Source organism: Stegastes partitus, unplaced genomic scaffold (assembly GCF_000690725.1).
Source record: "Stegastes partitus isolate 25-593 unplaced genomic scaffold, Stegastes_partitus-1.0.2 Scaffold308, whole genome shotgun sequence".
Taxonomy (NCBI): Eukaryota; Metazoa; Chordata; class Actinopteri; family Pomacentridae; genus Stegastes; species Stegastes partitus.
The window spans coordinates 186,427-213,828 of NW_007578039.1; the positions used below are offsets into that span (position 1 = coordinate 186,427).

The 27,402-nt window shown below is 41.4% G+C and overlaps 1 protein-coding gene across 1 annotated transcript; it reads right to left on the reverse strand.

The window, feature by feature from the left end:
- Positions 1–474: 474 nt before the first annotated feature.
- slc7a8a (solute carrier family 7 member 8a) lies at positions 475–23,553 on the reverse strand. Its single transcript, XM_008283376.1, has 11 exons — positions 22,685–23,553; positions 15,544–15,748; positions 11,407–11,558; positions 6,550–6,675; positions 5,590–5,743; positions 5,030–5,153; positions 4,705–4,808; positions 4,226–4,322; positions 3,978–4,127; positions 2,705–2,882; positions 475–1,788 (listed from the first exon to the last, which is right to left on the reverse strand). Exons 1-11 carry the CDS (start codon positions 22,818–22,820, stop codon positions 1,634–1,636), a joined length of 1,581 nt encoding a protein of 526 aa, XP_008281598.1. The 5' UTR covers positions 22,821–23,553; the 3' UTR covers positions 475–1,633.
- Positions 23,554–27,402: the final 3,849 nt, after the last annotated feature.

The following is a 27,402-nucleotide window of genomic DNA, read 5'->3' on the forward strand; positions in this document are numbered from 1 at the left end:
CTGTCATCCTCTTGTAAGATCGAGACTCCTGAGGAATAAATATCTAAAAGCACCAGTACAGACATTTAGCACTAATAAACTTAGATTTCAAAGAGGCAATCAGTCAGATGTGTTGAGTTTTCACGGTCTGGAGGTTTTAGGCAGTGTATATAAGGAGAAGGCAGTGGGGATGCCCTGAGACACTAAGAGAGAATAGAAAAACTGAAGATTACATGATGTGTGCATGAATGTTGTTACTAGAATATACAGCGTAAGTATAGATGCATAGCTACTAACAAGCGTAATGAGTTGGGTGCATGTTTAGTTTTTTTCGCTGGTGCCTGCAGTAATATTGCACTAATGTCTTCTAGTTAACTGTATGAATCAAAAAAATAGTTCTTTTATGTAAAGTTCTTATTTCTACAGCCTAAATAAAGCACAAAAAATGATTTAGATGGTAAAGCTACAAAAATATTTTCACCCTAAGACATGAAAGACAATCAATGCCTTTATTTTTAAAAAAACAAAAAACTGCTTCTCACACAGGCATTCACATGTGTCGGTGTCGGGATTTGCACGAAAACAAATGCGGTGGTTCAAAAGTGTCACGACTTGCCTATCTGATTGGGCCCACGCTGGGCCGCATGTTTAACGGGTTCATTATTTGTGTAGTGTCACTTTTTTTTTTGGTTTTTTTTTAAACTTTTTTTTTGATAAAAATGAAAAAGTAAGAGGATTGACCAACTCACCACATCCGCCAAAACACAGCTGTAATGGCACTAAAGCACAGAATGTATTCTAATTAAGGCAATTCAAAAAAACTGCACCATTTACAAGCACATTTACCGAGACAAAGTACAGATCTCAAACCAGCTTTCAGGTGTTACACATCCGTAGTAAAAAAAAAAAAAAAAAACAGGCCCAGATGAATATGTTGTTAGAAAAAAAAAAAAAAGACTATCAACAACACTAAAATTAACATATTAAAACTAAACAATAAACAACAACAAATGATATACGCAATTATCACAATTACAAAAAATAAAAGAGAGAAACATTTCAGAATTACAGTCGCCTTGAAAAACAGCATTAGTGTACGACTTCACGGCATGAAATGACTTGATCTGAATGTGATTTTCTTGCTTTGACAATCAAAATGCAGCTTTGGTGTGTTGAAAGAATGACAAAGCAAAATTAACAAAAAGAAGAAGAACAAAACAAGTTTTGGGTCACAGTACAGGTAGAGTCTTTTGATAATAAAAAAAAAAATCTTAAAAAAATGTCACGCTGACGGGGGGGGGAGTACGCAGACAGTGTGTGGAACGGGAGAGGGAGGATGTAAAGTAGGCTGATGATGCTGAAATAGGTGGTTAAATGTCTGTAATGAGGAGCTGGAAGGTGCTAACCTTTCTTTATTGCACTGTTGCAGGACCCCAGATAGAAAAGATCGGGGTCATGTTACTTTAAACACTTCTTACTATATTTGGCACAGAAAATATTGATTGATACGACACTAAAAATCTCAGACGTAGCGTGAGGGCACGTGTGTTGATCAGTAAATCCACTCTAAACTGTGGTGTGTACGCCCACGTGTGTCTATTTCGGGGGCAGGTGAGAGTTTTAAAAAAAAAAGAAAAAAAAGAAAAGGTGCGCTCTAGCAGTCTGCTGACTTGTGGTTGTCTCCGTCCTCCTTCGACAGAGGAGACATGGCCTCCTTCATTTCCTCTCCTTCCTCTCCGCTCCCGCTGCTGCTGCTTTCAGCTGGATAAACAACTACACAGAACTTCTGGCCCAAGTAGGTCATTTTATCTGGAAGAAAAGAGACGGGACGGATTCAGACACAGGTGATGATCGTGTGTGTAAAAAAATAAATAAATGTTTGTACTTGGAGAAGTGGCATTGTAAAATTTCAGTTAAATCAATGAACTTGCAAGATTAACAGACTAAATAAGGAGAATGTATTTGGTAAATATTTTATTTTATAGGAATATTTCACCATTTTTATTCAACTTGGTCAGTTGGTCACTGGCAATTGTGAGATTTTAGGGTATTTTGCTTCCATAACATATTTTCTTTCAGACTAACGTTTAAAACAAATGTCCAAAATACACATTAAGGTGTTTATTTTACTAAACTTTGTCTGTTTGCATCAATTATAATGTGTATCATGTGTCTCAAATGACTGTAAACTCCACTTTATTGTCACCTCACACTGAGATGTATTTTGCATCCTTAAGAGGCTAACTTGGTCAAAGAGGTCAGCACATGAGAATACAGTTTCTTAGCCTAAAACTTTCATAATAAGGGACTTAAAATGGCACAGAAATCAGTACTTACTTAAACCAAACTGTACATTTTTTTATTCCTATATCTATTCTCAAGGTTTTGGCAGAGAGGTTTTTCATACATCATTTGTAACCTCTGTAATTTTATTCCTAGAAACATTTTCTGAATGTTGACAGTATCCAGTGTTCAGATTTCTGCTCTGTTCTTGAAGTTAATGCAATTCACTAATCAGCTCATCAGCAAGCTCTGCAGGAGCCTGATAACGATCCTGATCATTTGAATCAGGTGTGTTGGAAACATGCAGGATTGTGGCCCTCGAGGACCAGGATTGGACACCCCTGGCCTAGACTTTCCTGAGATATGATGAATTTGTCGAGCTAAAAATGTGAACCGCTTAAGCCCCGACAGAGAAAACTTGCCCGCAATAAGCAAAACTTACCAACAAAGGCGTCGAAGCACTGCGGCTTGTTGTCCCAGTAGACTCCCAGGAAATAGACGGGGACGCCGGTGAGCATGATGGCGAGGCCGATGCCACACACCACGGGCTCAGAGTAGAGGGAGAAGATGAGCAGGAAGGCCCAGAAGATGAGGTAAATGACCGGCCAGATCAGGCTGACCTGGAAGAGAGGAAGAAAAACAGACTTATTATTACACTTGTGTAATTTGATTCTCTTTTGAATCATGCAGATGAACTGAAATGCAAATTCATTCTAACAGCAGCTTTGACAGAATTTGGGTGATTTTAACATACATTTGAATGTTACACCAGACTCTAAGTATACTGTATATAGTTTTGAAAATGCTTCAATCAAATCTACCACTAATGCTGATTATCTTTATTCTTGCCTGTGCACCCAGTATGTGATATTACACTCTTCCCACCACTAGAGGGCAGTGTGAAGTCTCACTTCTTAAAATCAGTATTAGTGCACTTTATCAGTGACTTTCAAAAAAACACTGCATGAAGCCAGTTTTAAAACATTTGTTTCATTTGGTGACATATTAGAGTCAAAGTTTTATATTTTTCAGAAAATATTAGCAACAGTCAGAAAACAAATATTTTTTTGCTGTGTTTTTATGAATGAAATGTTTTGTAAATCAGGCTTTGAATGAGATTTTTGGCTCAGAGCAGAAAGAAAAATATATTTGGAGAAAAACCGCCTTTGCTGATATGTAGCAATGGAAATCTGTGAATGTAAATAGGCAAAGTATAGTAAAATAAATATTTAAATGTGTTTTTTGAGAAGACAATGTGGAAATAAAATATCTCAAAACTGATCAGTGCATAAAAAAAAGTTTAAGTAGTAGCTAAAAAACACATTAACCTTCAGATATCAGAAGATATCAGACATTAGTGGTAAATTCTGCTTTTAACAACTTGAAACTAGCGTACTGAGGACACTCTTTTCAAAGCAACACACAATTTCTGGAAAAATAAGGTGCGTTTTCTTTCTTGTACTCCTGAACTTTTTGTTGTCTTTCAGGAATCCTTACATCCAGTGTGCTACTTCATGTTACTGTTTGACAATCTAAAATTTTCTGTTCTCAAAGTGCAGCTAAATCAATCAAATTTAGACCATCTAGCAGGAATATGAAAGGCATTCTGTATGTAGCTTCATATATATCCTCCTTTGAATTGAGTAATCCTCTTTTATCCCTTGATGAAGTGCAAAATACACTATAAACGAATCTAAAACAGCACATGAACGCACCTTGATCGGTCGGTGTATGTTGGGCTGTTTAAACCGCAGGACGATCTGCCCGGCGACGGTCACTCCGTAGAAGAGGTAGTTGATGAAGCCCACGTAATTGATGAGCGTGTACATGTCGCTGGTGCACAGCATCAGCAGGGTGGACAGACACTGAGGGACGAGATAAAGAGAGAGCAGTCAGAGATGGTGGTCGGCTTTGACTGGGTTGCTTTCCGTTGTGCTGTGCAGGTGGTGAGAGCAGTACTCACAGTGAAGAGCAGAGCAGGGATGGGGGTGCAGCGTTTGACATGAATCATGGCCAGCAGACTGGGGAGGTGGCCCTCTCTGGCTCCAGCAAAGAACAGTCTGCAGAGATGCAATGAACACATTGCTCAGTTAACATGTAGAGAGAAGTCAGACCATCCAGAAACCATGATGAGAGAATGGATGAGGATGAGAGAGAGGGAAAAAAAATCAGTTTTATCTGTCTGTGGCTATTTTTCAGGGGTTTATTTAATAGATCAGAGAGGCAAATCATGCAAAAAGTGGGATGTTAGAGGCAGGACATCACATATTCAGGGTCACAATTTGTGGTATATTTATGGAAAAAGTTCCCTCTAGATGCAAAATAACAACTGGGCACATAATCTTTTCATGAGATAAATTATAAATCAGTTTTTTGTGCATGTCTCAGAGCCACATCGTGTTATTTTTTCAGTCCAGCTTGCATATCATCAAGCCAACTAACCGTGAAGACGTGAAGAGGGAACCGTTGACACCTCCGAAGGTGGACAGAGCCACGGAGATGGGCATGATCCACGACATGACTCCCAGCAGCTTCTCACCAAACGTCTGCGATGGAGGAATGCGAGGACGGAGATTAGAGATGGGATGAAAAGAATGGACACTTACACATTGTTAGCTGCCTGCTTGATCAAGCCCCTTTTTAGAACGAGGTACAAAAATGTAGAAACACTTTGGAATATTGCATTAACCAGCAAAGACCAGCAGAGGGCGGCAGTCATTCAAAATATCATCGCCGTGCGGTTGATAGAAGCCACGGGACCACTCACCACGGCAACGGCGTTTGAGGCGAGCAGCTCCTGAGGACTCATGGCCGTGACGTAGGCGATGTTGGCGAAGACGTAAACGAAGGTCACGAGGGGGATGGAGATGAAGATGGCACGAGGAAGGTTCCTGGAGACGACACAACACAATATTTAGTTGATAGAATGGTGGGAGAACGCTAAAGAACGGGAGATAGAGAAGGATTTAAAGTAGGAAATTAAAAACGGTATCTGACGGGAGGAATATTAACGGAAAAAAGTTATTAAAAAATACAGGATTGTTTAAAAGAAATAGACAGAGATCACACAGGAAATGAAGAAATAAACCATTTTATACTCGGAGACATTATTCTAGATCAGACACCGGGAATGACAGCGAAATTAATTTCAGAGCGCTTTAACAAAAAGGATCAAGGATTAAACTGGGAAGCCGAGTTGGTATGTGACTACTAATCACTAAAACAGCTACTGGCTGCTTGGAAATCAGCTAGATTTCTGTGGTGATTTGTGTGTGTGGGGTTTCTTAACACAGCAAATGAATGTTTATGGGTGTATGAGTGTCTTACACATAAGGATCCACCAGCTCTTCTGTGACGTAGTTCAGGAAGTTCCAGCCTCCGTAAGCGAAGGAGCCTTGTAGAAAAGCTAAAGCTATCAAACCCACATCATAGTCCTGGAAGGGCTCAAATGCATTGGCAGGCTCCAGCCAGTAGTACTCTCCTACAGGTGGATGATTCAAAAAAAAAAAAAAAAAAAGAGGCAACATCTTTAGCAGTCAACATTTATTTTGCATTATATTGTCATTTCTTTTTATCCACAAGTTCCCTGTCTCTCTCTCTGTTTTCTGTTCGTCTGTGTTCCTTTCGTAAATTTCTTTCTGAGGTCAGGTCCTCGTGATTATTTAACTCTGGTTTGCTGTTTTTGCTGAGGGGGTAAACAAACTGGAGTCTGTGAGGAAACCCATCTGAAAACTATCATCTAATGAAATCAGCATGTGTGAAACAAGTTGTGAAAGACATTGTGCTAAATACCTGGCAAGTGAAATCCCCTGAGAAATAATCTAATTTGGGGTAAAACTCCTTGACGGATCTTCGTTGTTTTGTTTTCTCCGTTCTCTTTAAATTTTTCTCCAAATCCCTTCCTCTGTCCTACACACTGTCCCTCATATATAACCTCAGGTCTCCCATCAGATCCCACTCTTCATTATCTTCAAACACTTGCGCTCAAATCCCCATTTTGTTGTCTCTTTGCGGCCCCTGTAATAACTGACCCTCTGTCCTGTTTGCGCTGCAAACCCCCACAGGCGTGCTGATATTAGCGATGTGAGTTTTAACCATAAAGGGCCCCAGCAACTCGCTGACCCCTGTGGCGTCCATGTGGAGCCTATACAGTCCCGAATCACTGAACGTGTCCCCACTGACCGCGACTGTGTGTGTGTGTCATTTTTCTTTTTACACACAGGCAGAGAAAACACCAGGTGGAATACTCTGCATTCTGGGATGCACAGATGGCGGCGGTCAGCTTACCCTTGCAGATCTGCACGATGCCCATGATGATGATGAGGGCGAGGGCCAGCAGCTTGCCGGCGGTGAAGATGTCCTGCACCCTGGTGGCCCACCTCACGCTGGAGCAATTCACCCATGTGAGCAGCACTAAACAGAAGCACAGTAAAACACAGAGTTAGTGCTTATTTTACAGCAATAATGTCATTTTGTCCCTCATTGTTTACCCTTAAATGGCTTTAAGGTTGGTAGAAATCATCCACGCTGTCTGACGTGGTTAAATCAGTCTTTTACTCCACGGTGTGACTTGGACACATCATCAGTCATGAGCGCTCACAGGGTGTTTTAGATCAGTCCCCAGCTCACCCCTCCGTCCACAGCCCCTTATACGCTTTTTTTCTGCAGCTTAACTGATGGTTTCTCCTCTTTCTTGGAACCCTCTAAATGAAACTGAGTGTCTGATGTGTAGAAATTGTCCTGCAAAGCCTCTGCAGCCCACCTCACTGGGTTTACAGTGGGCCTCCCAGCTGTACTTCCTACATTCCAGTTTCAGATATCTGGCCTTCTTACAGTGAGCTCCAACAGAACAGAAATTCTTGCCTTGTGTCGTCCTTGCAATGAAACTTCAGCTGCTTCTTTAACAAGCACACACATTAAACCTGCACATTGCGGATGCACCACTTTTAAAAATAATGTTCGGCTGCACAAAGTGAGACTGATCTGAGAAAGGTCAAGGGGAAAAAAAAATGTGTTTCGGCGTTAATTATTTTATTGCTCTTTCTTGGAACTGTCTTTGAACTGTCCCTGCCATTGTTTGTAGTCGTGGTGCTCCGATTATTGCCCAAGAATAGAAGAATAAGTTATGAAACCGGTTACCATCAGAGTAAACCGATGTGCATGGAGGCAGATTAAAAGCTGCACATTCGAACAAATGCGACGTGTCTTCCCGTCTGACGCGGCGACCTTTGGTCCTGCTACTGCATCATCACACTGAACTTCACCCGTTATCTGTCGCACCTCATATCATACATGCGGTAGTTGTGTTTTCTTTGGAAGGGCTGTGATGTGATATGACAGGTTCCTGGTAATGCGTTAACTTTTATACACATGCATTGTTATGTAGTACAATATCATGCATGTTTGTTGCAATTTAGATGATAAATTGGGATTTTAAAGTTTGTAGATTGGCTGATTTTTGTTAATTTAATGTCAGAGTGCTGATTTGGTTTAAGATACATGCAGACAATCTTTCCACACTTGCAGGTTTGAATGCTTTCGCAGCGATAGAAGCAGATCGATGTTGTTCGTCGGGATTATTTAATGCTTTAGTGACTCCAATGAGGTATGAAAAAAAGCCTGAGGAAGTGTTTCGAAATGCTGTTCAACTCAATTCAACCTGATGCTGACATAACGAAGATAATGGATTTGATCTGTGCTGCTGAGTACAACGGGCCAGCGGGTTCAGGCCAATAGGGTGCCATTAAATAAGAGTCCTGTTTGACTCCGTGGGATTAAGTTCATCACATTAAATAACTCTGAGCTGCCACTGCGGGGAGCGAACGCAGATGTACATGCACAGACATGCATGGATCTGCACTGATACTGAATGAATCGTGAACAAATAGGCGTACAAAGGGGGTTTGTAGACTCGTTGTGTTTGTGGTGGAGGAGTTTAGGTGAATGGCAGAAAGTGGGGAAACTTAAACTGCGTGGGGTTTTTCCTCTTTAGCTGACAGCAGTAGTGAGGGGGAGCTGCAGCTGCTACTCCCTCCACCAAACACAGGAAACGACTACGCACGCAGATTCACTCATGACACAATTTGTGCGCTGTACACACAAGCACAATGAACCAAAACACCACTGACTGACTCTCATGCAGCCTCGAGTAAATACACCTCTTAATCCGAACCGCTGGTAAACAGACTTGTTTTAGGAACAGGATGATCTTTTGCCACCTCACCGCATTACAGTAACAACACATGTGTCCCGTCCTGCTCTTCTGTGGTTGATTGACGGCCTGCAGATAAACACCGGAGGACACGTTCTCCAAAAGCACGGAGCTGTGGGGGACGGCTCAGCTGACTGTAAGCTGAGTATACAAAATGTGTGTGTCGTATAGGCCTGTGTGTGTGTGTGTGTGTGTGTGTGGAAACTTGCTGAGTTGCCTGTTGGAAAACATGACAGAGTTATGACCTCGCATTCTGCCATCTGTAGGAACAGACGGACCCCAGGGAGAATCTCCACCGCATGTTTTTGAAAGGCTACACCCTAAAAAGCCTTTCGTCTCCCTGCAGGGTGACATTACCAAACTGGCCCGAGACTGGTGGCATCTGGTTTGACAGTCACTGAACCTAGTTGTACCTAGTTATGTCCAGCAAAATTCACACATGACAACCCGCATGAGGGAAATAACAAACTCAGAATCACACAAACACAAAAAAACACGCTGCCCTTGTAAACAAGAATGACATCAGCGTTGAAGGGAAACAGCTAACCTCTCACCCACTTTTCTCCCTGAACAACAACAGCAAATCAGGGATAAAACATCCACAAACAAGACGCTTTTTCTTTTCTTTTTTTCTTGCTGAAAGCTGCCTGACAACATCTGTCCAATCGACAAGCAAGAAGCAGAGTTGGGCAACAGAACGACTTGTCAAAACTTAGCACATTTGGCTTCAAGGCATTCTCGCAAATGGAGAGAGACAGTCAGATAAATGTAGGTCAATGTGTCAAAAATCCAAAAGTGGGGATCTCATTATCGCCTCCGAAGAGATTATGTTCTCAGGTATCGCGCCAGATTATTTCGGAACGTAACAACTGGTAGAAAGTTAGCGAATGATGCTCTAAAATGAAGCCTTAAATCTCTCCACTTAGACTAATCTATTTATTTTTTTTCAAACCTCCTCTGGCAAATTTTGTCTTTATATTCCCGAATTTGGTACGTTACTGTTGGAAGAGCTCAGCTGTTCCTCATTTGGTGCAAACACCTCCAAGCAAAAACTGCAATGTTTATTCTGAATGACGGCTAACTTGGCAGTTACATGGTGGATCTCTTCCATCTGCGAGAAAAAACGTGTATGTTGTTGTGCAAGCCGTCGCAACGGGAGGTTTCTGCATTTTGAGGCTAAACAGGGCAACGAGGTGATCTCATCGGCCCACAAGTGTTCTTCGAAGATCAGTTTAAGAGAAAAAGAAAAGAAAAAGTTTGACCTTTCCCTTTGAACACTAAGTGACAGCTGGCATCTATCATTCTGAGCTGTGCTTGTGTGAGATCGACAGCTCCAGTCTTTCCAGTTTCACTTGTTTTTTTTTCAGTAATTTTGCTAAACTGTTGGAGGAACGAGCAAAAAGGAGTTTAAATTGACTAGCATTAACATCTGCAGTCAGTGCTACTGTCTAAATATCGCCAGAGTTGCTTGAGTTTGACCACAGCTCAAGATAAAACCAGAGTCTTCAAGCGTTAATTTGGCAGGTCAGATCAGGTTGTAGACAGAGAGCTGCCTTGTACAACACATAGTAACACACTCTTCTCCACTGTCCACGTCTGTCTGTCTTTGTGTCTGAAGGCTGCCTGCAGTATTTGACCACTTTGTGTGAACTTTGTTGGGTCGACCGCTGCGATGTCAGCACCAACACACTTCAATTCGTCTTCCGCCAGCTCCTTGCCGGCCTCTGTTTTGCTCTTCTTTTCTTAGACGACCTCGAACTGAGGGTTAAATAACACGAGAGTTTTGGAAAACAAGGAGACAAACCCGGGACGGAGATCAAAATAAACCACATGAATGAAGCCATCATTCAATCAGTCAGCGAGTCGTAAACAGCTTTGATTAGATGATGTAACTGTAACCAAAGTGTGATTTAACCCACATTTTCACACTGAACTGATTTTGGTGAATTCCACTGTTTCCCACGTTTTTTTGAATAATTTCACAGCACTGATCTGAACCCGTCCCAACAAGCTCGCTCAGAAAGAACTTCATGTCCTTTTTGGAGTATTTCTTCAAGCTATCTCTGTTCTTTTTTCTCTGCGTGATCAACATTGAGTCTAGTTGCAAGTGATATCTCTGTTGTCTTGCTATACTTGACATCCACCAGGTCTGAACCCCCCCAAAAAAAACATTTACCAGAACCGCAAAAACAGAGAAAAATGACAATCCTCGAACTAATCAAGTATAAAATGGCGCTTCCATCTGGAAATCTAAGCTTAAAATAGTGATATTTCCTGAAAATCCCTTTTAGTCTACATGTTTCATTCAACAATTCGCCAAAAACAAAGACTTTGCTTGAGCCAGATTCTGAAAAATACTAAAACTTTTGCACTCCTTGTAGTAGTAAATACATTTCTATAGTGTGTAGCGTCACTATTTTCCCCAGTATCTATAACACCTTTGAAAATGGTTGACGAAAACGTAAATTTTTAGTTTTACTGCACACCACATGAGTTGATGCAGTTTAGGTTGTGTTTTATCCCCGTGCACATTTACAGAAACTAGAAGGTGTGGACTTTTAAATGAAATCTCATTCATGCATTTTGGCCTGAGAATTCTTCTGTTATGAGCTTTTCCATTTGGGTTTGCCAAATAGGCCAATGCTGCATATAAAAAAAGGGGTGGACGGAGTGAAGAGCAGGGAGCAGCAGGTTTTGGTTGAGCTGTTCGAAAAACATAGGCACACTCTAGCTGTCCAGTAAAACCTTTCATGAGCTACAAAAACAGTCCGAGTGTTTTTAAAGTGTTACATCAAGACGTTAATAACTTCCTTAGTGAACCATGAGTGAAATATTTCCGAAGTTTGAGGTGTTTTCTGCATTAACAAACATTAAAAACATGTCCGTGACTTTACGTTTGTGTCTAAGGATTTGCTCACATGTGTGTTACTCACAGAGACAAACGGCAGCCAGCAGACGCAGGCCGTTCTCTGGTGGGAAGCAGGTGGGGAACAGAGGCTGGAGGACGTAGTTGGAGAACGTCAGCGCGATCACGGCCTGGTTGGTCGGGTAGATGACCAGCACAGCGATCCACAGTCGCAGGAACCTGAGGTAAAAATGGAGGGAGGGTGGCACGGTTACAGCAGAGGTACACTTGGCTCACACACAAAGTAGGTCATTTGAGATGAAGCGTAACCTCTATTTCCTCCTACGGTTCTCATAATATGACCCAATCTACTGTCATCTGACAGTAATACAACTTTTGTAATGTCCTACAAGAAAAATCTGACTCATTTTGGATTGATGACGTATAAACTCTTTGCAATTGTTGATGTTTTGAGTCATTTATCCAGTAAAATCCCAAACATGCGCCGGCCTCAGCCTCTCAAATATGGATCTTCTGTTTTATATTGAATATCATTGTACTTTTTTACTAAAAAAACAAGCTATTTAAAGATGTCACCTCAGTTCTGGGAAATCATGAATGGGCTCTTTTGCTATTCTGAGGTTGAACAGGCTAAAAAAAATAAACTCTAATAGAAAAAAAATGAGAGAAGTGGACAGACGAATACAAATAATAATTGCTTGCAGTGCAGCGCTCAGAACAAAGCAAAGGGGGAAGCCCATGCTGGTTAGACTAACATACTATCATTTCTGCTTCGGACCTGCTTTGATGTTCGGATACACGCAGCTGAGATTTCCCCTCTTTTTTTTTCTTCTTTTATTTGTCAGTGCAGAGAGAAATGTCTGTGCAGTTTAAAGCTTCCCTATAAAACAAATCAGATTTCTGTTTTGCAGCTGATTTAACTGAGGTGACTCATCTAGTCTGCTAAAGTAGCTGTTGTTTGAGTCACCATCTGTTGTGTTTTTCCAGCTACAATACTTGTCATTTTCTCAGTAAGTGGGACCTTTTCCGTGGAGAAATGATCATTCGTTCACAGAAGAAACCAGAAAAGCAGTAAAAAAACGAAAAAACTTAGAGAAAAAATACAAAGGAAGCAAACACTGGACATGTTCCCTGAGTGTGATGCTGACAGGATGCGCTCCAGGATGCAGAAACAGATTAATAATGGGGTGTTGAGATGAAATGAGCTGCGGGGTTTAGCAGTAGGACGGACCAGGCATGTGGTACAACCATGACATTCTCTGAAAGCTTATAAAGGGATCATTACACTTGACTGCATTAACAGGACTGGGACTCACTGGAATGTGTGTGTTTCATGTAAAAATATGTCGGTTCAAACGCTGATTTGACCCTCTAGCTGCGCACGTGAATGCACTTTTGGAGGCCGTTGCCCTAGATTTGATGTTTTGCCTGTACAGCTTTACAGTTCTCCTCCTCCACGACATTTCCAATGGTAATTATTGAACTTTTAGCTTCACTAAGCAGCCTTGCAGATTGGGTTTCACATGCTGAAAGATCATATGATGCTCAGCTATACATTAAACAAATGAAATAAAACTCCAGGGGTCAGTTACAACATTCAAATGTAGCACGCCGATTAATGTATGAATAATTGAAAACACTCTGAAGGGCCCCTTCTGCATAATGCATGCTTTATTTTACATGACTTACAAATACTACGAGAGGATATATTACTACTTTTTATGCCTATCTCTAATAATTATTCTGTTTTTATAAAATAATCAGGTGATGAGAAGGTCTGTAAAGTGTGAGAAAACAGTTAAAACAGCTTTCACAACTCCCTAAAACTCTAAATGACATGTTTATTTTCTCCAGAAAGCAATTGGAAGATCATTTACTTAGAGAAACTGAGTTACAGAAGCAATTCTATGGAGACTAATAGATCAATCTTCTACTTTTACTTGGATAAAGGATCTGAATACATCTTTCATCAATGGTAGACACACACTAGTGGCATTCAGTATAACATAGACACATCAGCAGCAGACTAAGGATGGAAATCATGGACAAACTCAGGATATTCTACACATTCCAACGAGAATAAACTTAATGCAGTCGCTCCCTTCAACCTGTCGCACCTACAGTCGTCTATATCGGGGACATCCTGGGTGTAACACAACCCTCATCGGTCTTGACACAACAAAGACTCTTTGTACCTGAAACCGTTTAAGCGTACGACTTGACGAGCTCTCCTCCTTTTCTACGAGCTCGCCTTCGTCCAGCCGAGGTGATGTAAGTGTTTCCGCCGCTAAAGTTATTGGCGTATAAGCACATGCAAACACAACTCCGCCTACATGCACACCACATGCGGGACAAAAGGAGCCGGACAACAAAAACAAACACCCCTTGAACGTGGTTTATTTGTGCTCGGCAGAGGGCACAGGGAAACAGTGTGGCCCCCGACGCTTCAAACTGAGCATCTGAAACCATGGAGTACAAAAATCCCTGGAGGTCAGAGCTCATTGATGTGTATAGATAGTTACTGTACAAAGAGAGAAAAACAATCATTGGCTGTTTTGTCTGGTTGAATTCCTCTCCCAGAATACCCCGATAATATGCATCCTTTTGATAGTTGAAAAAACAATGGTCACAGTGTGTGTGAAATCTACGCTAACAAACGATATTGTTTGACTAGGAAATTAACTTCGCATGGTTCCCAAGCTTTTACTGTAAGCACTGTCACCCTAAAGCCAACCATATATGGATGCACGGACAGGGGCTATGGGCTGAAAGTCAATTCAAAACCAGTCAATGAAAGCGGGAAAACCCCACAGAAATGTGACGGTTGGCACTGTGTGAGTCACCCTGAAACTCCTATCTACATATTTGCATCTGCTGGTTTAATATCTCGTCAGCCCCTGAACCACAGGCAGCATCTTGGGGTTTTTTGGTCTTGTCACATCTTGAGTCACAGTGGGCTCATTTTTCAGTACAATATAAGCTCACACACCTCTGTGGAAACAGCACAAGCATGGCTAAAAGTAGAGAGAAATGGGGCTGCACATGTTAAAGAAGGGCTATTTAACTATTTATATGTTTTACAACCTCTGTAAACTCATGTGTTTTTACTATCCTGCACATCAACTCTAGACAGATATGTCACCATGTAGAATGTGTCTTCCAACAACTTGCTCCTCTGTAAACCAATTTTGAACCATGCTGCTCTTATTTAATTGATCAAGTGTGCTGTACTTTCCATATTTTTTATTCATCTTCACTCTGTGTAAGAACAGCTTATGTGAAAACTCCCAGATTTTTTGTCACATGACTCTTGGTCCCGCCAGAATCACTCATAACTTTTCAGTTGCAGTACGGAGCACAGAATTTTTATTTTTTTACAGATTCTGTTTAATGCGTTAAATGTATTTTCTGTGAATTTTTAGATGACATGTAGACACTGAGATTTTGCCTTTATTTTGGTCATTTTTCCTGATAGTCACTGATGATACATTACGGAAAAGTTTTTGCCTCAAATAAATTTCAATATTTACTCAAAGAAAACATGCCTTTCAAACCTGTGAGCAAGTTTCGGTGTTCAGAGGGTTAATTACATGTAACTTTTGTGCTTGACTACCAACTAAAGGCCCCCTGCTTTGGATCAATATGTCTGAGCTACATCAGCTGGCTCATCCAGCGGGATCAAGAGAGGAATCTAGACATTTCGGTATGCTCACCTAAATCCTTGTCAAATTAACTTTAATCATTTCTGAGGCCCCTTCTTCTCCAAAACTGGGTCATATACTTAATAAACAATACTTCTGAGGGTCGACTAGGGGGTTTCTGAAACCTCACTGACCTGGGAGTCAAAAAAAAGAAAGAACTATACATAAGGCCACCATTTATTAAGATTGGATGCCTCGAGGTAACATTTGTTACTGTGAAAAGTCACACAATGGTGCTTTGGTCCTTTAAATCTTTAAAGCAACTTTAATTACTCTAAGTGGAGCTCAAAGCATCCTGTCCTGCCGTGACAGCAAACCAACAAACTCGTAGAACATCTCACCCAGTAACCACAAGCGTACTATGTGTGTTTTCCTCTTCCGCCTACTTTCTCTGAAACATTTCTTCCAAAGCAATATGTCAGCCGCCTCTGTGGTAGCGTGCTTACTGAAACAAACCACACCTTTACATGCAAATGGGCCTGAAAGCTCGTCTGTTTGCTCACCCAGCCAACCCGCCGAAGATGTCTTTGACGTAGGAGTAGTCCCCTCCCGACTTGGGAATGGTGACGCCCAGCTCAGCGTAGCACAGCGCTCCGATGGCGGTGATGATGCCTGTGATGATCCAGACGATCAGCGCCACTCCCACGGAGCTGGCGTTCTCCATCACTCCCTTCGGACTGACGAAGATACCTGAGCCGATAATGTTGCCTGGCGGAGGGGGAGAAAGGGAGAGAGGTGTTAGGTGTCAGTACAGATTAAATGAAGAGGTTGCGTTCACATATCAAGATTGGTTTAGTCGTCATGGGAACGATAACTCGGCCTAAGGAAACAGCTGTAGTGTTCTGGATGATGGATGATGCTTGTGATGCACCAGGTCATCTCAGCTTAGGCTTGAAACTTCTGTTGTTTTAATGGAAAACCTGGTTTACAAGCCTGGATTTGCAATTTGCAGGAAGTTACCAGGCAGGGAGTCAAAAATGTGATCTCATTATGGAAAGAGTGGGACGCTAGATCCATAAAGGGAGACACATTTAGGATGTCTCTGCATCTGCTCTGCCAGATCGGACCATTAATGTGTCTAGTGCCCCTTTTAAAAATCAATATTTGTTTCATCTTTGCTAGAATTGTAAGGATCATGCCAGGTGCTGATCTTGCTTAAAGCCTATTTACGTCAAAATATTATCCATGCTTCTCCCCTAATCTCACCGCACCTCCACCACTGATCAACTTGCACCCTATTTAGGTCATACGCAAACAAGCTAGATTATGTGTTGCAGCAGTTTCCTGATGCCAGATACAGTCAGAGAGCACAGTTTGTAGTGAGGGCTTCAGCGAAAGTGTGATGGCACCGAATCTCACTGTAATGAAAACTCTCACTGTTGCCGAGTGTGCCAATAGTAATAATAGAAACAGTTACAGCAAGTTACTCCCTCATATTTACTGTCAACAAATCATGTGTTCATCAGCAGGCGCCACGAGTCTGCTAACTGATTATCATATCGCAGGGAAAGAAATGAGCAAATAGTTGTGTGAAGAAGTGTAGAAAAGCATCAAAACGATTGAAACAATTTGATATGCTTTTAAAAATAGTCCCTAAAGCTTGATTTGTAGTGAGAATTAGAAAGAAACACACTCACATAGCCGTTTTAGTTTGACACATATTCCTAGTTTGTGTATGTGCGTCTGTTCTTTCTGCTTGAGTAGGATGTTGTTGTACTTTGTGGTAGCCTGAGTGTCTGTGAGAGACTGATGATACACTAAAAAGCAAACGAGGCCACTAGATTCAGCCCAAAACCTTGAAAGACCCGTTATCTTTTTAAAAAATCACCAAAACGACATCATGTATCCGAGCTAGAAACTGTAAAAACAGAAAGAATGCTGGAATTTCAACTCTCCGGCATGTATTTCAATTGGAAACATTACTTAAATGTAAACTTAAAATCGGTCTACTTCATCAAAATCCAATTTTTTTTGGTCCCACTTCAAAATTCCCCCAAAACAAAAGGTTTGCACCAGACCGTGTCAAAAAAAAAAAAAAAAAAGCTGCTCTCTGGTGCAACTGGCTTGCCATGTTTGACTCAGCTGCAGTCGACAGTCATGTTTCTGGGACTTTTCAACTTAATTGTAGGCCAGGTGGTATGAAAACAAATGAAAAATGCGAGTACATAAATATCTGTAGTATGTAAAGACACTGTGGGTAATATCTGCAGGCACCTGGAAAAATGTTGTACATGTCGATTCCAGGTGCTTTTGAATTTTTGTGAAATAAGCAATAGAAGAAATTCAACTTCAAAGGAAAGGATTAATTAGCAAATGCCATAAAAATAGCAAACTGATCTCATTATTCACTTGTAGCTGGTTGCTTCTACTATTAGCATTGTGGGCAGACAAACTGAACAGGAAAGAAAATGAGGTCATGAGTCAAATCAGAGCACCAGTGAGGTGAAAGAATCAGAGCGCAAACCGAGTTTCGACAGTTATGAAGTCGACAAGCCATCGGGCAAAGCGGGAACCTGTAATATGCTGACTTAGCGCGGTTATGAGGAGATGGAGCACAAAGAACAGGGTGAACGAGTCCAAAAGGGGAGGCGGCGCCAGAGGTGGGGGGGGAGAATAATGTCCTGACATATTCAATGAGCATCAGAGTGCCAGGCGGTTTACACAGGAGCTGAAAAGATGGAGGGGTTCAGGTCCGACATGAAAGAGTTCACTCTCCTCTGATAAGGCCGAGGTCGGAGGTCAGGAGCCTCCAATCAAGTTCAGCTCACTGGGTCTACTGTGCTTGAACCCAATAAAACAGCATCGTGGGTCAAAGGTTGGAGGTTTTCAATCACAGCAGACTTGGATGATAGGCTGAGTGGCCTTTAACAGTACAAAAGTCAAAGGTGTGAATGATACTGTCACACTGTGGGTGTGCGTGGATCCTTTGTAGTCAAGTGAAGTATAGTATTTAACACGCAACTATTAATTCAGCTCGGTGACAGTGGGACAACAGAGCAGTGTTCACTTCCATGTTAGATTATTCAACGGGTGCAAATATTTGGTCACATGGATGATTTGTTGATTTTGGTGTAATTTAATAAGCTTGCAAATTGAACTTCTTTGGATTTTGGGCTATCAGACGGACAAGTCAGGCAATTTAAAGATGCCATTGTGGCTTTCGGGGCTTTGCTAATGCTTGTCTGACATTTCACGACTAAACCGTCATTTTTTTCCCCCTAACTTTTGTTCTTAAACCACTGAGTTGTTTCACTTTTTCAGGCATGCAAACATCATTATTAAAATAAAAGTCAACAGAACGAGCAAAAATGAAAAATCCATCCATTTGCATGCCCAAACCGATAACACTGCTTTCTTCAAACTGTCCTCACATCTGTTTAATCTTTACATAAGCCGACACATGTGCTCGACTGAAAACATGCAAATTTGTTCACCTTTAACAGACACCACATGCACCAAGCTGTGAGGACATGCGCTCCTTTATGTAACGCCAGTTGCAGGCAAAAGGTGAAAAGAAGCCAAACGAACCTCCCCTCCTCTGATTATAGTGACATCTTTATGACACAAGTGGTCTTCAGTGCAGGACCTTTGACATCTAGGAGGGCAAAAAGCATCCATGTGCTGACTCAACATTAACTTTCCTTGCTTGTAAAATCTCTGATAGACTTTTGCAAGTTTGCTAAAAAGGCAGTTAAAGGTAGCATGCTGGTGCTGGATGGTTTGAATGAGTTTCTGTTTATGTAAGGCAGAGCTTTTATGGAGGCAATCAACATGGAAATGTGCATATTGTGTAGTCAGGTCATGTGCGTCAATGCACGTGAGCGTGCAAGTTTGCTGACTAATGTGGAATCTTCAGGTTTCCTGTTCTTGCAGTCGCTTTTACATCCCTTTGCCTCAAATCAGGCCAAAGGAGACGGTGATTTTTTTTGCTAAATAGGCTGTTGGTAAAGAGCCGGTTCTCTCTTGAACAAAATCAAGACAAACTGCATTGATTCTAAGAAGCAGTGGATAAAAAGCATGAACTGTCATTTCTCTTGGAGTAGCAAAGGATCAGATCTGTCCACTTAAATTTCCTCTTTTTACAAATCTCAACAGGCCTCATCTACCGCAGGATATTTTTATATCCTCTGTTGTTACAGGATTGTTGTTTCACAAAGGAAGAGGCTGTGTTTCAGACATGCTCTCTGAGCACATTTCTGTTCCTCTTGAACTTAAAAGTTTTCAGACAGCTAAAGGCCAAACCTCAGCTTCAAGCCTTTCAACATACAATTTATGGTTTCAAACAGCTGCTTGGTTCTTTTAAGGTCATATTTAGATTGTTTTAGGGATATAATCTTTGAATTAGTTTGTGATAACACGTCTGTCACACAGATTTAACGACATATTGTGTGTTACCTATTTAACGTGTGTCTTTTGTGGCTGCTACCAAATATTTTCATTATTGATTCATCTTCTAAATATTTTTTTAATCTATTCATATTTTTCAGCAGAAAATACTGAGAAATGCCTATTGCAGTTCACTAAAGCCCAAGTGTATGTTTCTGAATAAAACATACTGTCACATAAGTAAAAAGAAAAATGGACAAATCCTTCAAATTAAGAAGATAAAACTGATTTCTAGTACACTGACTAATTGCTTCAGCTCAACTACGTATCATTATTACAGACTATATAAGGATTTTTCTGGGTAAATATGTGCTCAGGAATCTAAGAATTACACGTACTGTGATTTTACAGATTGAAATAAATGATTATTTGCACATTAGAACATGTTGGTTTGCTGCAACACTGAATGAACACAAAATTAAAACATGCACATGGAAACATGCTATGTAGAGGTATTTTGTAAAGTTTAAGAAACCACCAAGCACGCATTGTTCATCTTAAGTGGAGCTAAGGGAAGGAACAAATGAAATGAGCTCGTTGTTTTGGCCTCCCTGTGACACATGGCTAAATGCCACCACTCCAACAAACACCACTCACAGCAGCCACGGACTATAAATATTAACAAGCGTGTGTGTGTTTGTGCAGCATTATGATATAACTCTAATCAGCCTTTGTAAAGCCCTGGAAGATTAGTCCTTGCATTTCCTCCCAGCGTTAAATCGCTGTTCAAACAGCCACCAAGCTGAGGCAACCTGCTGCTTGGCCCCGAGCCAGAGCCTGACTGACTGCAGCTCCCGTGTGCTTGTGCACATGCATGTGATTTATTACTACGCTGGAGCAATTTATGTGTCAGAACCTACATTAATGATTACATTAATAATAAGTAGAAAGACGGAAGAAATAAAGACAGTCATTAATTTAGCCAATTAAGGATTTAGGCTCCGTGGCGTAACTCAGTTTGAAAGGACGAGCAGGTACTGCCATAGGAACAAAATGAACTCAATATTTAATTAAGTTGAGATTCATGCAGCAATTCTATTACAAAACATAGATTGGAGTGCAGCTCAGACATGGCTAAGCCAGGCGAGCTAATAAAACAGCATTATCAGGGTGGGGCCTTCTTCCAAGTGGCCAAAAGTTCACTTCTAATCCCAATTCACGGCTTTACACGTTTCTGGATTTCTATGTGTGTGTGAGTGATAAATGCCTGTTCTGTACAATAGGCCATAAAACCGTTTGATGTCCTTGTGTGCTCAGCCCTTTTCATGGAAAACTCAGCGGGGCATGTTCACAACCAAAGGATCAGACGAGTCACCTGAGCTCACGTCTCTCTCGCACATGACAATGTGAGCAGAGCAAGCATGAATGAGTTACTTGGTCAAGGACGAGGGTTCTGGCCAAGAACAGTCCGGTGACTAGTGCCGACGCGTATGGACTCTGGACGGCTGTAAAAATCCTCTAAGGTGGCATGAGCAGCTCAGTACTGCCAAGATGTTTCTTAATAATCAGTACATGAATGGAGAGTGCTAGATTAAATGACTGAATTATCTAAATGTTGGTGCATAGATGCGATTAAGGGCGGGGCTGATGAGAAAAGATGTTGGCACCATGCACAGTGATGTTTGCTTGTATTCTGGGGCTTTGTGATCTGCTCCTCTGTGTTTGCAATCACTCAAAGCATTATTCTATCCATCAACTGTGTGTAAATGCAATTTAGAGTTGGCTTAATCTTGCTTTGAAGCTTCTGCAGCACCGCTTGCTTCCAGCAGAGCAGAAATCCGCCCTTTCTTGTGCACTGTCATGGATCTAAGGAGCGAGTCACACACTAAGAAACTGTCAGTTCAATGCAAAGGTTGCTCTTCATCTCTCTCCCTCTCGTCTTTCTTTTTGCAGCTTCTCTCAGAGAGCAAACCTCTTGGGAATCCCCATGTGCACGCACGCTCACTCTCATCCTCTCTCCTCTCTTTCCTCCTGTTACCGTGGAAACACATGAATGAATGAGTCATGGCCTCCCTTCTCCTCATCCCGTCAAGGTCAACAAAAAGACCACACAGTCTGGCCAGACAACCCGAACAATATTTCACTGCCGATTTAGTATCGATCCATGTGTCGTCTGACGGCGTTATCTCCACTTGTCCATCATCTCTAGTGAATGAAAATGAAGTCTCCCTCCTCACTGACACTACGCTCAGCCCTGCTACTGCATGTGTCACTTCCACCCATCACTGAGAGCGAGGCAGTAATACAATGCTAGGCTCCATTGCTTTCTGTTAACCATTTTTAACTTCAACCACAAACCTGATCGATAACGGAACAGATTAGTATAATGTGGAACTTATACTTTGATGAGAGAAAGAACATCAATGTGGCACAGACAGAAATGTCCTTTAAACTCTGACAACACTGGCTCCTACATTTCCCACAGTGCAAATCAATCTGACGGCTGATTACATCCCTTTGTTTAACTTTGGAAAGCTTCTATAAGAGCGACAAGAACTGGTTGCACAGGACGATAAGTAGTAGCTACTACCAAGCTGAACTTTGTGTTCAGAATCAGTCACCTTTAAAGCTGCATTCTGTTTTCACTAAACGTCAACACAATCTGTTCTTATTTAAGCTGCATTTGAGCGTAATTACAAGAGCTGCAGGCCAATTTGTGAATGCCCACATGTTGCCATTTAAAGCCTGTGCCCAAGTCAGTCATGTGAGCTCACAATGGACGAATCAAAAGAGCGTCAGACATGAGCGAGGGTGACCACGTCTTCATTAAGGAGAAATGATGAACGCTTCACTGATTAACGACTACAGGGGGTTAGGGGGCAGAAGGCCTGGGAGAGAGCAGAGTTTCTGTTACAAACACGTCTCTGTGTGCCCTATGAGACTGTCATCACATGTGTATCCATGAATCTGGTTACTTGTAATGAAATGTGTAGGTTTTATCCTAAATTGGCCTTAAAGTATGAAACCAAGTGTCCTTGTGAGGCACAGATCCCTAAACATCCTTATCTTGGGACTCATCAGAAACGTTCTGTTCCTCCAAATGGTGGAATCTGACCCCAGTGCAGCTGTTATGGCTTGAATGAGGAGTTGACTGGAACACAGGTGGCATTGCACTCTGACTTTAACTGGACTGGAGTTTTCTATCACTTTTTTGTCACTTTCTCTCACTTTTCTATCATCTTCAAACGCACAAATGCACTGCAGGTTATTAAAATGCAACCAAGTACAGGGAAAGTTTAATTACTGACGAGCACTTACCAACAATTATACCACAGGCGCTCACGAGCCCGATTTCTTTCTTGAGCGCAACGCCTCCTCCTCCGGACTCCTTCTCTGCCGCAGCATCCTTGGCAGAGGCCGACGTGCTGCTCCGTTGTCTTGCACCGTCCGTCATGCTGATGGCTGGAATTTGTTTTTTTTTGCCTTTTAGTGTTTTTGGGTTGTTGTTTTTTCTTCTACCTCACAGCACCTTGTCCCGCCTTGAGCGCAAGTCTTTGTGCGTAAAACCACGTTCACTGAAACGTGCTGCTCTTATCTTCGGAGGAAAGTTGTTGTCAGCAACTTGGGACAAAGGATGTGATAAGATTTTTTTTTTAAAATCCACAAAAGAAATGGAGCAACAAGGGGAGAAAAGGGGAGTTTTGGAAACCTTATGGTGTAATCTTTACAGTGCAAATTCCCTGACTGCAACTGTAAGGTTTCTCCGAGCGCAGCTGACAAACGAACTGTTTCTTGTTTAGGGCGCACAGGTGGTGCTAGAGGTCACAGTTGAAAAGGCACATGAAGACCGTGTAACGAGCACAAAGAGCGCACATTCCAATGACCGTAAAAGTAATTTTTTAAAAAAAAATTAAAAAACTAGGCTCTTCTGGTGCAACAAATCTCTTAAAAACAACAAAAAAGCTCTCGTGGTTTCCTTGTTCCAGGTGAGAGCTGAAGAGACAAAAGCATCCTCTTTTACGCGCGACCCAGCAAATTAAAAAAAAAAAGAAAAGCTGCTCTAGTGGTGGCTGAGACGCAAGGGAAAGTCTTCTAAGTCGCTCAGGTCTGTCTCATAAACATCCGACCTGTGTAAAGCTTAGACTGCAGAGGTAGCATTTGAGTAAATATACATGTTCCTCTTCATATCGTACAGTAGCACCGCCCCTTTCTGCTTCCCCCCACCTCCTCAGACGCTGTTTTTCCTACTTCAGTCTCTACTGGACCCTCCCATCTTTTTTTTTTTTTTTCCCTCTCCTCACAACCATCAGCTGTTCCCTCAGATTCACCCCTGCTGCTGCACACTGTACCCCTTCCACACACACACACACAAAAACAAGGCAGCTTCTGGGTGGAAAAAACAAGCCACCTTACAGCACAAGCCGTGCCACTCCTCACCACATCCTGCACACACTCTCACCCATTCACACTTATTATTCAAGACATAGAGGAGGCTAAATTTAGCACCCTTTCACCGAGACATCACGCCTTGTCTCCATGCTGCAGCACTAACATTGTGTTTGCAGCAGAGGGTACAGACCCGGCACACTGTTCTGTCAGAAAGTAGTGGGCTTGCCATTTCCTGATCAGAAGCAAACTCCACCTTCTGAAGAGCGTGTCTGTCTTCAAAGGCTGATCTGTTGTGAAAGATAAGTTATTTCCTCATCAGGATGTGTCTGATGCAATCCCTAGAATACTTTCGCTGACTTGAGAGCAATGAAACAACAGAATTACCTGACGTGCTTTAGCAACACAGGAACAAAAATTGTTTGTATAGTCGCTTTCAATTTACAAAAGAGCAAAACATTAACAAAATGCCAATCTTCACACATTTTTTAGCTATTTTGATAGTAAGAAGGAGCTTGTTCCACAGCATTGGGGCTAAAACAATAAAAGTGTGCTCCCTCTTTCTAGGAATTTTTGCAGCACATGATTTTCTAATCCGATGAGTCTCTAGGTGCAGCATAAAGGGTTAAAATGTAGTTCTGAGGTGTAGATTAAAACTGAATTTTACAACAAATGGGGAGCTGAAGGAACGTTTTCCCTGCATCCAGTGTTTGTGAGCAGTTTTGTTACTGAATATTGTTGTCCACAACAAGAGCACGTCTCTTCAAAGGTCAAAGTTTGTCCAAATTTTCCTCCCACTTCCTTGACAACTGGTGGGAATTTTCTCTTTTTTCTTTTCTCCCTAAAGAGATCAGAGCACAGCTGGACTAGAGCGCCGCTATAGAGCTGGCAGTGATTCAGTTTATTTTTGCTCAAAGACACTCCAGCAGCAGGACAAGGCCCCTTGAACCTTCAGACGGCCCAAACAAATTTTGCTTGACGAGCATCTCCTGTGACTTTGAAAGGAAAACCTCTGATTCACCTGAGAGGCCCCAGCAGTTCCTGAACAACTGTTGACTCATGATAACCGGCGCAGAACAAAAGTTACATAACCTCAGCCACTAAATCTGAGCAAGGCAGTGTTTCTGTCTGCTGAGTGGACAAAACAACAAGGTCACCTGAACCACACTCCTCACACTAAACGACTGCCCACATGCTCGTGCCACTTCAGGCCTTCGGGGTTGTGCTGTTCTTCTGCCACCTCTGACCCAGATTCCTGCCGTTCGCTCTGTGCAGTTGTTGATCCTCCACGGTGTCGTTTATTGGAAAGGGTTTGGTATAAAAATGATTAAATGCAGCTGAAGTGTGACATCTGCTTGACCATTAGGAAACAGGTCAGTGGGCCAGCTTGTTGACATTTTGCTGGCATACAGCAGCGACACTGAACATCTTTTAGTAGGTCAGCCGCGTTTGTTGTGGTCGATTTGAAGGTCAACACTTCCTCAAAAAGCTTTTGCTCACTCAGTTGTCTGCCACTATTAACCACATCGCTGCTGTCACAGCTTTGGGTACTTGATAATTTAACTCTGTAATTACATTAAATATATCAGGGATTGCCAATTAATGCACTGGGTGAAGAAAGAGGTGATAGATTTGTTTCTTTCTGGTGAAATACTGAAGCTTTAACCATTGATTTTAGTTTTTTTATGATTAAAATGAACCACATATTATATTTTAGATACAACCTAGAGCATGATCATAAAAAGATTTTGATTTCTCAGGGATTTACAAGCAAAAACATAGTGGGAACCATGACATCTAATCAGGATTTTAATCACAAACTAGGACCTGCTTTTATTTTAATGCATCACACTTTGACTTATGACAATAAAATGGTAGTTCATGCCAAGTCAAACTACATAAAACTACACAAAACCTGCCATCAGTGTGATTTTCCTAATTTAATTTGTAATTAATGTGGCGTTTAAAGGTGTAATGTTTGTCTTTTTTGGCCATACTGATCATTGAAATGAGCCTCGAACACCCTCTTGAGTACAATTTGGTTTAGAATTTTGCTCTGCTGCTCTGCTCTGAGAGCCAAATGATAGTTTTAGGGGTTTGTCGACAGCAAAATGTCATGTATTTGTATTTTCGGCACAAAATCATAGTCACCATAATAGATATAAATGCTAATAAATAAGAGTAAAAGTCTCTTATTTCCTTTTTAATTAAAATCTATCCAGTTATTTCAAAATATCACACAGCAAAATCAGGTCACAATCCATTTTTCTGGATATTTTCAAACTTCTGTTGCTCTCTTTTGACCTAATGCCAGAAAACTCTCACCATTCCCCACTGATTACACTCTGAGCCTCATTGTTTAACCACTTGATAGCGTTTACATCTTTGGTTGCACATGTGGAAAACATCCTTGATCATCTTCCTCACACACTGATTGAAAGCCAGCAGCCTCCGTCAGGCATTGTGTGCATGATTAGATTAGATCGCTTTCTAATTGCATCATTGTCGTTATGGCGGGATAACGAGCTTTGATAAAATAATTTCAAGATAATAGGTCGAGGAAAAGGCAAACACTGCCTCTATTAGGTGAGGAAATTGTGCAATTCGAGCTTGCCGACAAAGATTTTTAGAAATACTGGCGCCATAGGGCTGTGTTCTCCCGACAATGATTTAATTAATTCTGTTAAACATTAGCGTGTCTTTTCTGTAGTTTGTCTAATAGCCCCTCATTAATACCGAAATAGTTTTTTAATGATTTCCCAACTTTACTTTATATTAAGTCTGGTGGAGAATAGTGAAAATTAAATTATGTATCAAAAAATATATCGAAAAAATCAACCATCTGTTAGTTATGAAGAAAATGTCAAATGTAACACCGCCTTGGTTGATAAAAACCTACATTTTCAGCTAAAACACTAAGAACATAAGCTTCCCAACTCTTCTAGCTGTGCCTTTTGTTTTAGTTAAACTAATTTTTAAAAAAGTTTTATTGTGATTTCTTTGAGTCCCCGTTGATTAAAGCTAAAGTCAGGGTTTGCTTCCTGTAATATTCCACTGGTTTTAGTCATCATGTGTCCTTGATGCACTCAGCAGCCTGAAGGAGGGGTTAGTATTTGCTGAAGTCACAGGTATTCTCATCAATAAATAGCTTGTGGGTTGCTGGATGTGTGTGTTTGGATGTGTGTGTGTGTGTTTGATCAGCTTACTGGACCATTTGAGCAAAGAGATAAGGACTGGGGGAGCGGGTGCAAAAACCCCAGAGACGAAGATGAGGACATTGGTGCAGAGAAAAAGGCAGACAGGGAGGCTGAAGCCAAAACTAGAGTCATCAATCTTCAAGGATCTGCAACCAAACCAGGCTCCTATCACAATGAAAGAGGAGAAAACCAGAAGTGAAATTTCAGTGATCACATGACACAAAATCTGTATGTAGAGAATCACTAATCACAGCTTAAAAGGTTTGGGAACTTTGCCCATAAATCCACAGTTTCAAAACACACACAACAACCTGATCGACTTCACTTTCCTGGTTCGGATGTTATAACTTTAATGAGAAAGTTGTGCAAGTTTCTAGTAATGTTTTTTTCCTTTTAGTCCCCCAAATGTTCTACCTAAAGCCAATGTTCCTCAAATATTTTCCAAATGTTCTT

What these genes read in the sequence shown, in the direction of transcription:
- slc7a8a (XM_008283376.1), bottom strand. Translation starts at nt 22,820, where the DNA reads ATGACGGACGGTGCAAGACAACGGAGCAGCACGTCGGCCTCTGCCAAG. An exon ending in ATCTTCGGCGGGTTGGCTGG is followed by an intron (nt 11,559 to 15,543) that starts GTGAGCAAACAG and finishes TTTTTACCTCAG; the next exon opens with GTTCCTGCGACTGTGGATCG. An exon ending in TCCCTGCTCTGCTCTTCACT is followed by an intron (nt 4,128 to 4,225) that starts GTGAGTACTGCT and finishes CTCGTCCCTCAG; the next exon opens with TGTCTGTCCACCCTGCTGAT.